Genomic DNA, 15,602 nt, shown 5'->3' with positions numbered 1-15,602 from the left:
TAAATCCGACTGTTATAAAATTATATGATATTTGTAATTTTATAACAGTCGGATTTAATGTTAAGTATTTCACCTATTAATAACTATTATCTGTAGAATATATCTTATTTTAATGAAAACATATATACACCTACTTTATTCTATGCTTCTATTCTCTCATTACAGTAATTATTTTTTTACAGAACCCAGTTGAAGTGTGTTGATTCGTTGACACACAGAAACATATGTTGGTAGAATAAAGGAAGATTACTGTATAATTTGTTTTTATTTATATTCCAGTGAAGTTATTTTACTAGGATCTTTTATTAGCAAACAATTAAAACTATATTTTGAACAGTTAAATTCATTTACAACAATTCAAGTTGACAATTATAACTGTTTGTTTTTTATAGTAAATTTAAAAACTTTCTTATTTTGTTCAACTGCTAGTGATTTCAAAAATTTTCTCAAAAGTAGTTTTTTTTAATAAACTGCATTTGAATATATGGAAATTAAAGTACTTGTGTTTGTTATTTGTAAAACTAGTTTACATTATCTACTTTCAGTAAGAATTAAAAGTATGAATGATAACAATTATGGTTTGATGGAAAAGACTATTTGGTCAAAAGCTAAATTGCATTTATTTTTATTGATTTAAAAATTAACACTTAAAGTATTTGAGACTAGAACAACAAAAAATGTGAGTTAAAACAAAAGATGTAGTTAGATTTTTAAACATAGTAAGCACTCTCACTTATTACCAATATTAGTCATGAAAACTACAATATGCAAAAGTAAAAAAAGCTTCTTTGTAAAAAATTCTTACCAAAAGTTATATTTGAACTAAATAAAAACAATCACATCCAAACATGCCTAAATTTGTTTAAAACATATTCTTATTTCAAGTTTTATAATTTGCAGTACAAAAACACTCATAACACAATTTGTTGTTGTTTTTGAGATGTAATTTACAACATTTTAATACTTAAGCAATTTAAACTTTTAAAAATTACATCAACCAATAATACCTCTTAATAAAATTTCAACACCAACTCAGCTGAAGTCAAATTCATTCTGATGTTTTTCTCATTTCAAATTTATTATAAACATGCTTTTTGAGTTATTTTTAGCTTCTCTAGTTGCTGCCAAACTTTTATGGTGTTTTGTAATCTTGAAAATAGAAGGTTGTAGTTAGAATATAATCTTGTTTTAAAAAAAGTCCAACTAAAGCAATAAACAATATTAAACAACAAAACTATTTTTTTTTTGATTCGCTTAGAATTATAAGCAAAAAAGTTTTTAATAAATAAAGCTATAAATTAAATTATAGAAACTAAACTACAAGTTTATAATATGTGTAACAAAGTAAAGCATCTAGGCTTAACAACAAAATTATTATTTAATTCTTTTAGAATCGAAATACTTACATAAAAAATATCTAAAATGAATACCTATTAAAATATTAACATGTATGAAATTTTTTTAGAATATAATCGTTTTAATTGTGTGAGCTTAATACTTTTAAAAGTTTGTTTTATATGATTAAGTTTTGTAAAACTATAAAACTCCAAGAAAACAAGATTATGCGTGGAAACTAGCTGATAAATATTTAAAAATCTGTAACAGGTCTTAATTATTTTACCCATTTACTTGCTGTGAATAAAAACTTATAGAATATTATTGAAAATTATATATACATTATTTAATTAAGTTCAAAATAGTTGTTTGTCGAAAGTATGAACTAATGAAAACTAAAAAAAATTACAAACAAATACGAAATTGCTGTTAAAACTATAGATTTTTTTTTTATTTTTAGTATAATACCTTGAGTATTCTTAATTTTAATTTACCTTCATGTTTTTCAATGACTTTAAATTTAATTTTTATAAAATTTATTTATCAAAAGTATCATTGTTAAAAACTAAGCAGTCTTTAAAGTTTAATATTTAAATAAATAATTTGCACAAATAAAAATATGGCGCTCAATTTTTCTAACTACAACATAATAATTTACATACGATATTGTTTCCTTTTTGCTTGAGTCGACTCGGCTGCAAGTTCAAGGTTTCGAAACTTTTTTATTCTTAATATTATTCTAATGAAGTAAAGTATTAACACAGCAATATATTGATAACATTTATATCCTTATCCCTTACCAACCTTTCCAAATATGTAAGAAATAAATCAAAGAATTATGTTTTTTTATTTAAAATAAAATAAAAAGGAACATATTAGCCAACCAGAAGCGACCTTAAAACTGCAGCCGATACTTTTTACTTTTCTTCATTTGCTTTAAAGCAGTAAAGGTTTACTATTGTAAAGTTTGTCTCAAAACTGTTTGGATTTGGCAAATTATAGTTTACTAGAAGTTCATGTTCAATTCTATTAGTTGCCTACATGCGTAGTTTTTGGATGAGATAATTTTGTTAATTTAAAACCTTTATATAAAGGTTTGTATTATGCGTCAAAATGTTCAGTGAACAGTACCTAAACATGATTTTTTTTGTTACTAAACTTAATATAAACTGTAATACAATATAAAACTAGCTAGCATTAAGAAATGATACATTTAAGAGTAGAGACAAACTTTCTTAAATCGAAAATGATGTTATTAAATTATAAAACTTTTAAACTTATTTTAAAAATACTTTACTTTTCCTTTGGTATTCAACTAAAATTTACATTAATAAGAACAACTAAAATGTTAATAATATATTTTTTAACATAAAATACATAAGTCTACTATACTTTTTACCTATATAAAGAATAATCAATGTTTTACCACAATAGTTTTAATATATTTTCACTGCGACTCTTCAGAAACTAACTGCAGAATTTTGGAACAGAATAATATCTTTTAATGTAAAAACAATAATTTTAGAAAACTGCTCAAGTAATTAGATTGCTGTAAAATACCTTTGTTTGTTTTAAACACTTTGTTTTGTAATTTAAAATGTTAACTTTTTGCGTTAATTACTAATATACATTAACTGATTTTCTTGATTGGTGTTTTACAGCAAATTAATTACTTAAGCAGTTTTCTAAAGTTATTGTTTTTACATTAAAAGATATTATTCTATTCCAAAATTCTGCAGTTAGTTTCTGAAGAGTCGCAGTGAAAATATATTAAAACTTTTGTGGTAAAACATTGATTATTCTTTATATAGGTAAAAATAAAATTATTAATGATGTTTTATTTATAAAAAAGCTCGAACGAAACAAGTTCGTTTGAACAACGGTTTTTAGGAAGTTTAACTTATTTACGCTAAAAACGAATCATTTCATGAATCACTTCGAAAAAAATCTGAAAAGTAAGTTTACTAACAAACAGATCAATTTCCACATTTTGTTATGTTTATTGTACTTGAAAAATACTTTATTTTTTGATATTTAGTTACATGCGTTTAATCTTAGACTTTTTGTCTGTATCAATAACTTTTATCTAACTATTGCTTCAAGTAAAAAACTTTAAAAGGCAAACAATTTACTGTAAATCTGTCTTTCTTTGATCACGACTGACAAGCTTGTATGAGAATTAGGGTCTTAGTTCCATTGAGAGTTTTGTTCTGATAATCGAAATTTTAGAATTACAATTGGTATGACAATTTTATTAAGCTGGTGTAAATTCTAAGATAACTGTAACTTATTTTTGCTTTTGAGTTTTAAACAAATGAGATTTCAAATAATGTCCTTGTTTATTATTAATTCAAAGCGACTTAACATTGTCATAAGACATACATAGTTTTGTCAAGGAAGCATTAAACTTTATGATATTTCCAAAATTCGCTTTTTTTTTTTGTAACTAAAAACATCTTTTTTTTCTTTTATCGACTATAACTTGGAAGGCCATATTTATAACTTGTTATATGACCAACTGAAAATATTAGTTATAAACTTTGTACTTATGGTAGCTAAACTTTCAATATTCAAATTAAATAAGCTTCTTTAAATTATTAGGTAATGTTATATAAACTAAAATAATTTTTATAAAGCAAACTGTTGTATAATCATACAATCAGTTTAAATTACTAGTTTAAACTTTCCTTGATTTAAAATTATACCTAAATTTGTATGTATATGAATGCTGGTCAGTTAAGCAAGTACTATATTTCATCGATTGACTTAATATAATAATAAAAGTAATTTAAGCCCTTTAGTAAAAGTAACTAGATTTATGATTTCTTTAAATACTTAAAAAATATAGTTTATACCGCCAGTTATTTATTTAGTACAAAGAAATAAGAAAACAACAATAAATCCTTTTATTTCACAATAACAACAGTTTTTTGTTGAAAAGCTTAAATTTAAATAGAAACATTATACCCAATAAAAACAGATAACTTTAATTTAAAACATTTTTGTTCGATTTGGAAAAATTCAAACATGTTTATAGCTTTATTATAATTGCTATGAATATAATTTTAACAATTTTATAAAGCATAGATAAAGTTCAATTCTTAGAACTTTTAAAAAGCAATATCAAAATATTCGTATGATAATGTTTGTTCACAAAAATCTGTACCAAATAAAAATGGTTTAAAACATTTGAAATAAACATGAACTGAAATATATAACTATAATCTTATTAGAAAAAAACAGGACATTATTACTTTAACAAGTTTAATAAACAAAATTATTTTTTTATTTTTTAAAAAACTTGCACTATCTTTATCAAACTCGTTAAGAAAAGTAAATTTTTATTCATTTCATGTCAAACTTTAGAAAGAACTCGGCATTTAAATGAACAGAAAAGCTATGATAGTTAATAAATACACCTTATAAATAAACTTTCACAAAAACTTTTTTATTTATCTTTAGGCAGTTCCTTGGAAGATTCCTGTTTCGGTTCTGCAAAAAATTAATTAAAATAAAAAAATAACGTATTTTATTAAATATTTGGAAAATCTACCATCACAAAATGCTTAAACTTGGCTATATTTTAATATTAAAAAATATAGAAAATAATTGAATTAGTAAATATATTGTTACCATAGAACTATTGTTATTATTTTTAGATACTTATATACAGGCGTAAAAAATTGACTTGAAAACTATTTTATTTCAAAATACATTTTTTCAAACTCTTCTAATACCAATCCAATATACAGGGTTGCCACAGATAGGGCTGAAAAATTCTTGACTTTTCTGAATCTGATTCTTAATAAAAACCGTATCAAAAAACCAAAGCAAAAGTCTTGAAAAATTCTAATTTATTCCAAAAATTCAATTAGACCCTGAAAAAAGATGAATGGCGAAAGCAAAAACTTTTATCAAATTCTGTCTGTCTTTATAAAGTCCGACTAACATCCAAAAAATATTTAAAAAGTTTATTTAACTGAAGAAATTCGTACTATTTTAAATACTTAAAAACCAACAAAAATACTTGAGCCATTTTACTCTTTAAATATATAAGTACATGTTATAACACTCCTTTAAAAATTTGTTAAGTGGCTATATAAAACATTTAATTTTAATGATTTAGTAGTGAAGCTATTATATATTGTTTTAACCTCAAAACTATTCTTTAGGTAAAACTCAACTGAATTCAATAAAAAAATGTTTTATTGTAACCATGTTAATTGTTTTTTCAATCATTACAACAAAGTAAACATTTACAAACCATTTTTTAGCTGGGAACCATTTTTGGTCGACTTAATGGTCGCTTGCGGGCCAGCAGAACCATTTGAAGTAGAAGTGCCATTTGTAGAATGACCATTCGTCTTCTTACTGGTTGTTTTTGAACCATTTGATCCGGAAGTGCTAGCTCCAACGTTCACATCTGAACCCTGATGTAATCAATAATTAATTATTAATAAACAAATATATCATCATTATTCTTAAAGTAGGCTGCAACTGTTTTAAGCAAAAAACAATTTTAGGTGATATCAATTGATTAAATCGTATCTTCATACTTTTAAAAGCTGACCAAATCTTCATTTGAAACTGAACATGTTTTAGCGAAAATTTATTAACTAAAACTTATATACGTAGTTTTAATCTATTAAACTTCTACTTGACATAATAAACTGTTTAATTATTTAAACTTTTTAAATATCACTTCAAACCACTTAATCTGTAAGGTTTTATTTTCTAACTAGCTTAATTACCCTTTTTATGGTTTTTTTTAAAGTTCTAATTGTTTTATTTACAATTGTTTTTGTTTTCTACTATTGTTTATAATTTTATTAAACCTGTTTGTTCTTTTGTTTCTGAAGTTCCAACTGTTTCTGTTTAATTTCCGATTCTCTTTTCAATTGTTGATACGCTGGAGTAGATGATAGAGAAGATTCATACTATAAAAAATATTTTTGGTAATAAAAAACATATAAACTTATTATATTACAACAGTTTTTATAATAATTGAACAAAATAAGAGCTTTTTTATAAAATATAACATACATAAAAGTAAACTTTATAGTAAACTAGTTGATTTATAAAACTAAAGTTCTTATTTTTCAGAGGATATCAAAAAGTGTGTAAAAAACTTTATATGATATATCTACCAGTATTTGTATTATATTCTATATTTTTTGAGCATGATACAACTTCTTACCTTGGCGCGAAGTAACTTTTATTTCTTGGAATTCTAACATAAGTACAAAATATTTACAATAAAAAAAATTATTATAACTTCCTGAAGTACAAAATGTATACGTTAATATAATCAACAACTAAATATTAAAATAAAATTAATAGAAGAAATTTAAATTTTGATATAATAGGGGTAGGGAGTACTTGGGTGATGTTTGCTAGACACATGAGGAGTCTTGATTTGGATGTGTTTTGGTCTAATTAAGAAGAATTAAAAAAAAAATTTCAAAAAATTTCTAAAAAACAAAAATGCACCCCAAAAAACTGATCTGGACCCCAAAAATCACATAATTTTTGATTTTTCGACTTAAACAGTAATAAAGTCACTCATATATGTCCTAGACTTATATATTATATCTTAAATGAAAACTAATAAATATAGACATACTTTTAATGACATTTCAACTACTTTTGATATATTATGACGTCATAATTACACAAAATATGCAAATTTTGTCTGTAAAATGGAATTTTTTCTATTATAAAAAGCAAATTCTTCTGCTGGTTTTACTTTAAGTTTCTATGATTTTGAATGACGAATTCTGAATTCAATCAACCAGAAAAATATTACTAGGTCATTTTAATTGTTTCTTTATAAAGATATAAAAAACACTCTAAACCACTTTTAGATATTATGTTTATTGAGAGCACCTGAGTAAAAGTAAAAGAATTAGACATATATTAAAAGAACTACATGTAAATTTATTAAAATTAGTTGGTTAGTAATGAAGAACTGGTTGGACTCCCAACAAACAACTTGGAATCTGAAAGACACCTTGCTGGTTTTGGAAGGCGAGCAGCAGTGGCAAAGTTTAGGAACCAACGATTCACAGAAAAAGGGATAAGAAATGACTGTACATTACTTATATCTGATTCTTTTCAAATTAAACATGAAAAAAAATATAATAAAGTTTTTCAATTTCTGAATGAGATGGAGCAAAGGTGGGTAGCAGATCAAAAGAATTTAAAGCTCAAACAGATAAAGGAAAAAATTGAAAAAGGGAAAAAAAGGGATCAATATGTGCAGAAACGTCTCAAACTGTGTAAAAGTTGGGGTGGGCCTGTAGTGAGCGCGTTCTATTTTAAAATCTCATCCTGATCAAAATGAAGTTATTGTTCGTAATGAGTTAATTTACTTTAGAGAGTCTCACAAATCTGAAGTGTTATACAATCCAGAACTTTTTAAAGTTAGTGGTAATACTCACCAAGAAAGACTTCTAAACTTATGTGCTCTTGTTGCAGAAGATGATGAGTGCCCTCAATGTTCTTTACCAACAAACACTGATGCATTATTAATTGTAGGGGGTTCTTCCCCCAATATACAGAAAGAAAAAAATGGAGATATTATGGAAGGGAATTTTTATGTCACATTAATTAGTGAAGGGTCATCAGACACATGGTATATTGCTATGTGTGAAGGTAAAAATGATGATGGGACTTTCAAGATGGACCACCTCATGAGAGTTCAAGACAGAAGAAATTCGAAGTGGAAACACCCACCTAAACGTGATTTGCTAAACTTGCATTTAGATTCTATTGTTGATTGTAAAGTTGATGGGGAATGGGATGTTTCTAATGAAAGATCTATTACTTTTTCACTGAGAAACCATGTCCAAATAGATTTAATAGTAGAACAGATGTCTTTTAAATTAAGGGCATAGGGGGGGTAAACACCCTTTTTTGGTTTTTGATCTTATTTTATATAGTTTTTACTAAGCTACAAGATGCTTTTTACAGATTTAAAAAATTCAAAATAATTTTTGAGATATAGCCGGTCAAAGACAGAGGCAACAATAGGATCCTTATGGGAGGCGCAAACTAAAACGTCAAATAACTAGAAATTATTAAAAATCTATATCCTCCTACGTTTTTTGAGATAACTACCTCAAATTTTAAGGATATGTTCCTTGCAGTATTTAGAAAATTCTGTCGGAACAGAATTTAAAAAAATTAAAAAATAAAAATTTTATAACAAAAAAACAAAAAAAAAACTGTTTTTTTGTTTATTTTTTATATAAAATTTTTATTTTTTAATTTTTTTAAATTCTGTTCCAACAGAATTTTCTAAATATATCAAGGAATATTTCCTGAAAGTTTGAGGTAGTTATCTCAAAAAACGTAGGAGAAGATAGATTTTTAGTGAAATAGTCTATTTTTGCTGTTTTAGTTTGCGCCTCCCATAAGGATCCTATTGTCGGCTTCGACTTTGACCGGCTATATCTCAAAAACTATTTTGATTTTTTTAAATCTGTAAAAAGCATCTTGTAGCTTAGTAAAAACTATATAAAATAAGATCAAAAACCAAAAAAGGGTGTTTACCCCCCCCCCCCCCCCCTATGCCCTTAAGTTAAAAAGTAGTTTTTATGTATTTTTATGAGTATTATGTACATATAGTCAGTTAGATTTTTATAAATCATTTGACAGTTATTTTATACTAGTATTTTCAAAAGTATCAGTCATTTTGCAGTAATCTTAAGTGTTAATACTAAATAATACAGTGCAATGTTCGTTTTATTATGCAATGTTCTTTATTTCTTTATTATACTAGTCTCTATTTATTTTGCAATCATTAACTTAATGTTTAATGCCATACAACATTATGTTGCCTATAATAAATTATAACTTTTTTGTATTACGTTATGTTGTTGTAATGCAAATTGAATAACATTCTTAGGTTATTTTAAATAATTATAGCTAAATGAATTATGAAATCAAATATCCCATTAATATACATACAATATCACCTAAATTTTAAAAATAAGTAAGTATATCTACAAAGTTTTATTTTAAAATATTTTGTTTTAATTAGTTTAGACAACAAGCTATGCTTCTTAACTTTTCAAAACGTACCAATTTACAGATAAAATTTACATATTTTGTGTGATTATGACGTCATAATATTCCAAAAGCAGTTGAAATGTCATTAAGTGTATGCCTATAATTATTAGCTTTAATTTAAGATATAAAATATAAGTCTAGGACGTGTATGAATGACTTTATTACTATTTAAGACAAAAATTATGTTACTTTTGGGGTCCAGATCAGTTTTTTGGGGTGCATTTTTGTTATTTAGGAATTTTTTTATTTTTTTTTTTTAATTCTTCTTAATGATACCAAAACACATCCAAATCGAGACTCCTCATATGGATTTTACAACATGACCAAAAAAATGTGCTGTACTCCCTACCCCTAGATATAATTACTTTTTATTTATATATATAATATTTTAGTTGACATAATTTAATACAATTACTTTTATATATAACATTTAAATACATATAACATTTAAATTGATCATATTAATTAATTTATGTATTTTTCTTCTAACAATTTAAATACAATTATTCTTTAATTATATATATAATATTTAAATTAACATGTTTTTATATAATTACTTAAATTTTATTTTTTATACATAAAACAAGTCTTTTTCAACAACACAAATATATTTCAACAATTTTCTTCAGTGTGATTACAATTGTAACAAGGTAAAACAAATTTTAAACTTATATAGCCTTTTTAATTATATGAGAAATAAAAAAAAAACCCTAAACTATAACAAAAAATTAAAAACAACAAGGAAAACATAATTAACTGTAACATTTAAAACAAAACAAAATTAGTCTAATTTAAACAAGGATAATGAGTAATCAAACTCTCTTTGTTTGCATAAATAACATTATCCTAAATCCTAGAGGTAAAGATCTAATATCCTACAAACACAAAAGTTGCGTGGTATACACGTATAAATGCTGTTGCGCAAACAGCTATATAGGACAAACATCTAGGCATTTAGAAACAAGAATAAAAGAGCACGTACCTAAGTGCGTGAAAGACCATATCAAAAATCAACCGAAGAAAATGAGTATTGCAACCTTAAACGCAACAAAAAGATCATCAATTTCAGAGCACTTAGTAAAAAATCCTAAATGTGGTAATAATTACAGTGAGACAAAGTTCAAAGTTTTAAGAAGTTGCACGAACATTTTTGATTTAATTAAAATAGAAGCTATTTATATTCACTTAGACAAGCCAGAATTATGCAAACAAAGAGAGTTTGATTACTCATTATCCTTGTTTAAATTAGACTAATTTTGTTTTGTTTTAAATGTTACAGTTAATTATGTTTTCCTTGTTGTTTTTAATTTTTTGTTATAGTTTAGGGTTTTTTTTTTACTAATTGATTGATAATTTCTCATATAATTAAAAAGGCTATATAAGTTTAAAATTTGTTTTACCTTGTTACAATTGTAATCACACTGAAGAAAATTGTTGAAATATATTTGTGTTGTTGAAAAAGACTTGTTTTATGTATAAAAAAAATTAAAATTAGCAGACATATGTTTAAAATTTTAAATTTTATTTACAATATTTTGCTTTTATTAATTGATTTTTTTTATTTAAAATTTCTACTGACCTTCTCAATCCCTGCATTGTTCATCTCCTTGTACTAACAAAGGTACAAAAAAAAAATGTTTTATAAAAATAATTTAAAAATATTTATTAATAATAAACAAAAATTTAGTATGTAAAATACGTATACGTTAACAAATGTTATTAAAATAAAAAATTTCAATGTATTGCAAACTCAATTAAATAAGCACATTTTTATTTGTTTTTTTAAACATGTATAATGTTATTTTACAATGCCAATCAAACTTGTGCATATCATAAAACATTGAACAATGTAAAATTCAAATTTTAATACCACATTTTATTAAACTTTTATTCTAACTAGTGCAAGAACACCATCAATCTGATCTTTTCAACTGAATATTAATAACTTAGTAATAATATTTATAAACAAATACTTACTTGAGCAAGAATACTATCTAATTGATCTTTACTATTAAAAATTGACAAAATAATAATAAAATTTTTTATTCTAACTTGTTGAAGAATACCATCGAACTGATTTTTACAATAAAAATTTTATGATAATATTTATAAATTCTTACTTGTTGAAGAATACCATCAAACTGATTTTTGCAATTTCTCATTTCTCTAACAACTTGTCTTCTCTCATTCATACGTTGGTTCACATAGTTAGCAACTTGTTGATCGAACGACATCGCCGGTGGTTGGAAACCCTGACCTAATTGGTTGAGGACTGTCTGTATATTAAAACATATTAAATTAAAATTTAAATAATTTATTATTATTGCTGGTGGTTGGAAACCCTGACCCAATTGGTTGAGGACTGTCTGTATATTAGAACATATTAAATTAAAATTTAAATAATTTATTATTATTGTTGGTGGTTGGAAACCCTGACCCAATTGGTTGAGGATTGTCTGTATATTAGAACATATTAAATTAAAATTTAAATAATTTATTATTATTGTTGGTGGTTGGAAACCCTGACCTAATTGGTTGATGACTGTCTGTATATTAGAACATATTAAATTAAAATTTAAATAATTTATTATTATTGTTGGTGGTTGGAAACCCTGACCTAATTGGTTGAGGACTGTCTGTATATTAGAACATATTAAATTAAAATTTAAATAATTTATTATTATTGTTGGTGGTTGGAATCCCTGACCCAATTGGTTGATGACTGTCTGTATATTAGAACATATTAAATTAAAATTTAAATAATTTATTATTATTGTTGGTGGTTGGAATCCCTGGCCCAATTGATTGATGACTGTCTGTATATTAGAACATATTAAATTAAAATTTAAATAATTTATTATTATTGTTGGTGGTTGGAAACCCTGACCCAATTGGTTGAGGACTGTCTGTATATTAGAACATATTAAATTAAAATCTAAATAATTTATTATTATTGTTGGTGGTTGGAAACCCTGACCTAATTGGTTGAGGACTGTCTGTATATTGGAACATATTAAATTAAAATTTAAATAATTTATTATTATTGTTGGTGGTTGGAAATCCTGACCCAATTGGTTGAGGACTGTCTGTATATTAGAACATATTAAATTAAAATTTAATAATTTATTATTATTGTTGGTGGTTTGAAACCCTGACCTAATTGGTTGATGACTGTCTGTATATTAGAACATATTAAATTAAAATTTAAATAATTTATTATTATTGTTGGTGGCTGGAAACCCTGACCCAATTGGTTGAGGACTGTCTGTATATTAGAACATATTAAATTAAAATTTAAATAATTTATTATTATTGTTGGTGGCTGGAAACCCTGACCCAATTGGTTGAGGACTGTCTGTATATTAGAACATATTAAATTAAAATTTAATAATTTATTATTATTGCTGGTGGTTGGAAACCCTGACCCAATTGGTTGATGACTGTCTGTATATTAGAACATATTAAATTAAAATTTAAATAATTTATTATTATTGTTGGTGGTTTGAAACCCTGTCCTAATTGGTTGATGACTGTCTGTACATTAGAACATATTAAATTAAAATTTAAATAATTTATTATTATTGTTGGTGGCTGGAAACCCTGACCTAATTGGTTGAGGACTGTCTGTATATCAGAACATATCAAATTAAAATTTAAATAATTTATTATTATTGTTGGTGGTTGGAAACCCTGACCTAATTGGTTGACGACTGTCTGTATATTAGAACATATTAAATTAAAATTTAAATAATTTATTATTATTGCCGGTGGTTGGAAACCCTGACCTAATTGGTTGATGACTGTCTGTATATTATAACATATTAAATTAAAATTTAAATAATTTATTATTATTGTTGGTGGTTGGAAACCCTGACCCAATTGGTTGATGACTGTCTGTATATTGGAACATATTAAATTAAAATTTAAATAATTTATTATTATTGTTGGTGGTTGGAAACCCTGACCTAATTGGTTGAGGACTGTCTGTATATTAGAACATATTAAATTAAAAATTAAATAATTTATTATTATTGTTGGTGGTTGGAAACCCTGACCTAATTGGTTGATGACTGTCTGTATATTAGAACATATTAAATTAAAATTTAAATAATTTATTTTTATTGCTAATGGTTGGAAACCCTGTCCTAATTGGTTGATGACTGTCTGTATATTGGAACATATTAAATTAAAATTTAAATAATTTATTATTATTGTTGGTGGTTGGAAACCCTGACCTAATTGGTTGAGGACTGTCTGTATATTAGAACATATTAAATTAAAATTTAAATAATTTATTATTATTGTTGGTGGTTGGAAACCCTGACCTAATTGGTTGATGACTGTCTGTATATTAGAACATATTAAATTAAAATTTAAATAATTTATTTTTATTGCTAATGGTTGGAAACCCTGTCCTAATTGGTTGATGACTGTCTGTATATTGGAACATATTAAATTAAAATTTAAATAATTTATTATTATTGTTGGTGGTTGGAAACCCTGACCCAATTGGTTGAGGACTGTCTGTGTATTAGAACATATTAAATTAAAATTTAAATAATTTATTATTATTGTTGGTGGTTGGAAACCCTGACCCAATTGGTTGAGGATTGTCTGTGTATTAGAACATATTAAATTAAAATTTAAATAATTTATTATTATTGTTGGTGGTTGGAAACCCTGACCTAATTGGTTGAGGACTGTCTGTAAATCAGAAAATATTAAATTAAAATTTAAATAATTTATTATTATTGTTGGTGGTTGGAAACCCTGACCCAATTGGTTGACGACTGTCTGTATATTAGAACATATTAAATTAAAATTTAAATAATTTATTACTATTGTTGGTGGTTGGAAACCCTGACCCAATTGGTTGAGGAGTGTCTGTATATTAGAACATATTAAATTAAAATTTAAATAATTTATTATTATTGTTGGTGGTTGGAAACCCTGACCCAATTGGTTGAGGACTGTCTGTATATTAGAACATATTAAATTAAAATTTAAACAATTTATTATTATTGTTGGTGGTTGGAAACCCTGACCCAATTGGTTGAGGACTGTCTGTATATTAGAACATATTAAATTAAAATTTAAATAATTTATTATTATTGTTGGTGGTTGGAAACCCTGACCTAATTGGTTGATGACTGTCTGTATATTAGAACATATTAAATTAAAATTTAAATAATTTATTATTATTGTTGGTGGTTGGAAACCCTGACCCAATTGGTTGATGACTGTCTGTGTATTAGAACATATTAAATTAAAATTTAAATAATTTATTATTATTGTTGGTGGTTGGAAACCCTGACCCAATTGGTTGAGGACTGTCTGTATATTAGAACATATTAAATTAAAATTCAAATAATTTATTATTATTGTTGGTGGTTGGAAACCCTGACCCAATTGGTTGAGGACCGTCTGTATATTAGAACATATTAAATTAAAATTTAAATAATTTATTATTATTGTTGGTGGTTGGAAACCCTGACCTAATTGGTTGAGGACTGTCTGTATATTAGAACATATTAAATTAAAATTTAAATAATTTATTATTATTGTTGGTGGTTGGAAACCCTGACCTAATTGGTTGAGGACTGTCTGTATATTAGAACATATTAAATTAAAATTTAAATAATTTATTATTATTGCTGGTGGTTGGAAACCCTGACCCAATTGGTTGATGACTGTCTGTGTATTAGAACATATTAAATTAAAATTTAAATAATTTATTATTATTGTTGGTGGTTGGAAACCCTGACCTAATTGGTTGAGGACTGTCTGTATATTAGAACATATTAAATTAAAATTTAAATAATTTATTATTATTGCCGGTGGTTGGAAACCTGACCTAATTGGTTGATGACTGTCTGTATATTAGAACATATTAAATTAAAATTTAAATAATTTATTATTATTGTCGGTGGTTGGAAACCCTGACCTAATTGATTGATGACCGTCTGTATATTAGAACATATTAAATTAAAATTTAAATAATTTATTATTATTGTTGGTGCTTGGAACCCCTGACCTAATCTATTGATGACTGTCTGTACAGTTGATTATATAAATCAATTAAACGCTGGTCTGTTTAGGTCCTGAAAGTAAGAATTAATTAATTAGTTTCATGTAGAACATTATTACCATTGGCTGTAGTCGATGGTCATACTCGATTCGCGTTTGTTAAAGTT

At 25.3% G+C, this 15,602-nt stretch overlaps 1 protein-coding gene across 1 annotated transcript in view; it reads right to left on the bottom strand.

Annotated features, from left to right (window-relative positions):
* Nucleotides 1-4,583: 4,583 nt before the first annotated feature.
* Nucleotides 4,584-15,602, bottom strand: part of LOC145843930 (transcriptional regulator ATRX-like) — a 37,291-nt gene continuing 26,272 nt past the window's right edge. Inside the window, exons 25-28 of the mRNA XM_082951209.1 lie at nucleotides 11,529-11,684; nucleotides 6,171-6,272; nucleotides 5,600-5,765; nucleotides 4,584-4,827 (exon numbers count right to left, since the gene is read on the bottom strand). Coding sequence (XP_082807335.1) covers nucleotides 4,784-4,827; nucleotides 5,600-5,765; nucleotides 6,171-6,272; nucleotides 11,529-11,684 — 468 coding nt within the window. The 3' untranslated portion in view covers nucleotides 4,584-4,783. The remainder of the gene's footprint in view (nucleotides 4,828-5,599; nucleotides 5,766-6,170; nucleotides 6,273-11,528; nucleotides 11,685-15,602) is intronic.

This window comes from Thalia democratica, chromosome 9 (assembly GCF_965202585.1).
Source record: "Thalia democratica chromosome 9, ktThaDemo2.hap1.1, whole genome shotgun sequence".
Taxonomy (NCBI): domain Eukaryota; kingdom Metazoa; phylum Chordata; class Thaliacea; order Salpida; family Salpidae; genus Thalia; species Thalia democratica.
This window is presented reverse-complemented; position numbering and strand designations above follow the sequence as displayed.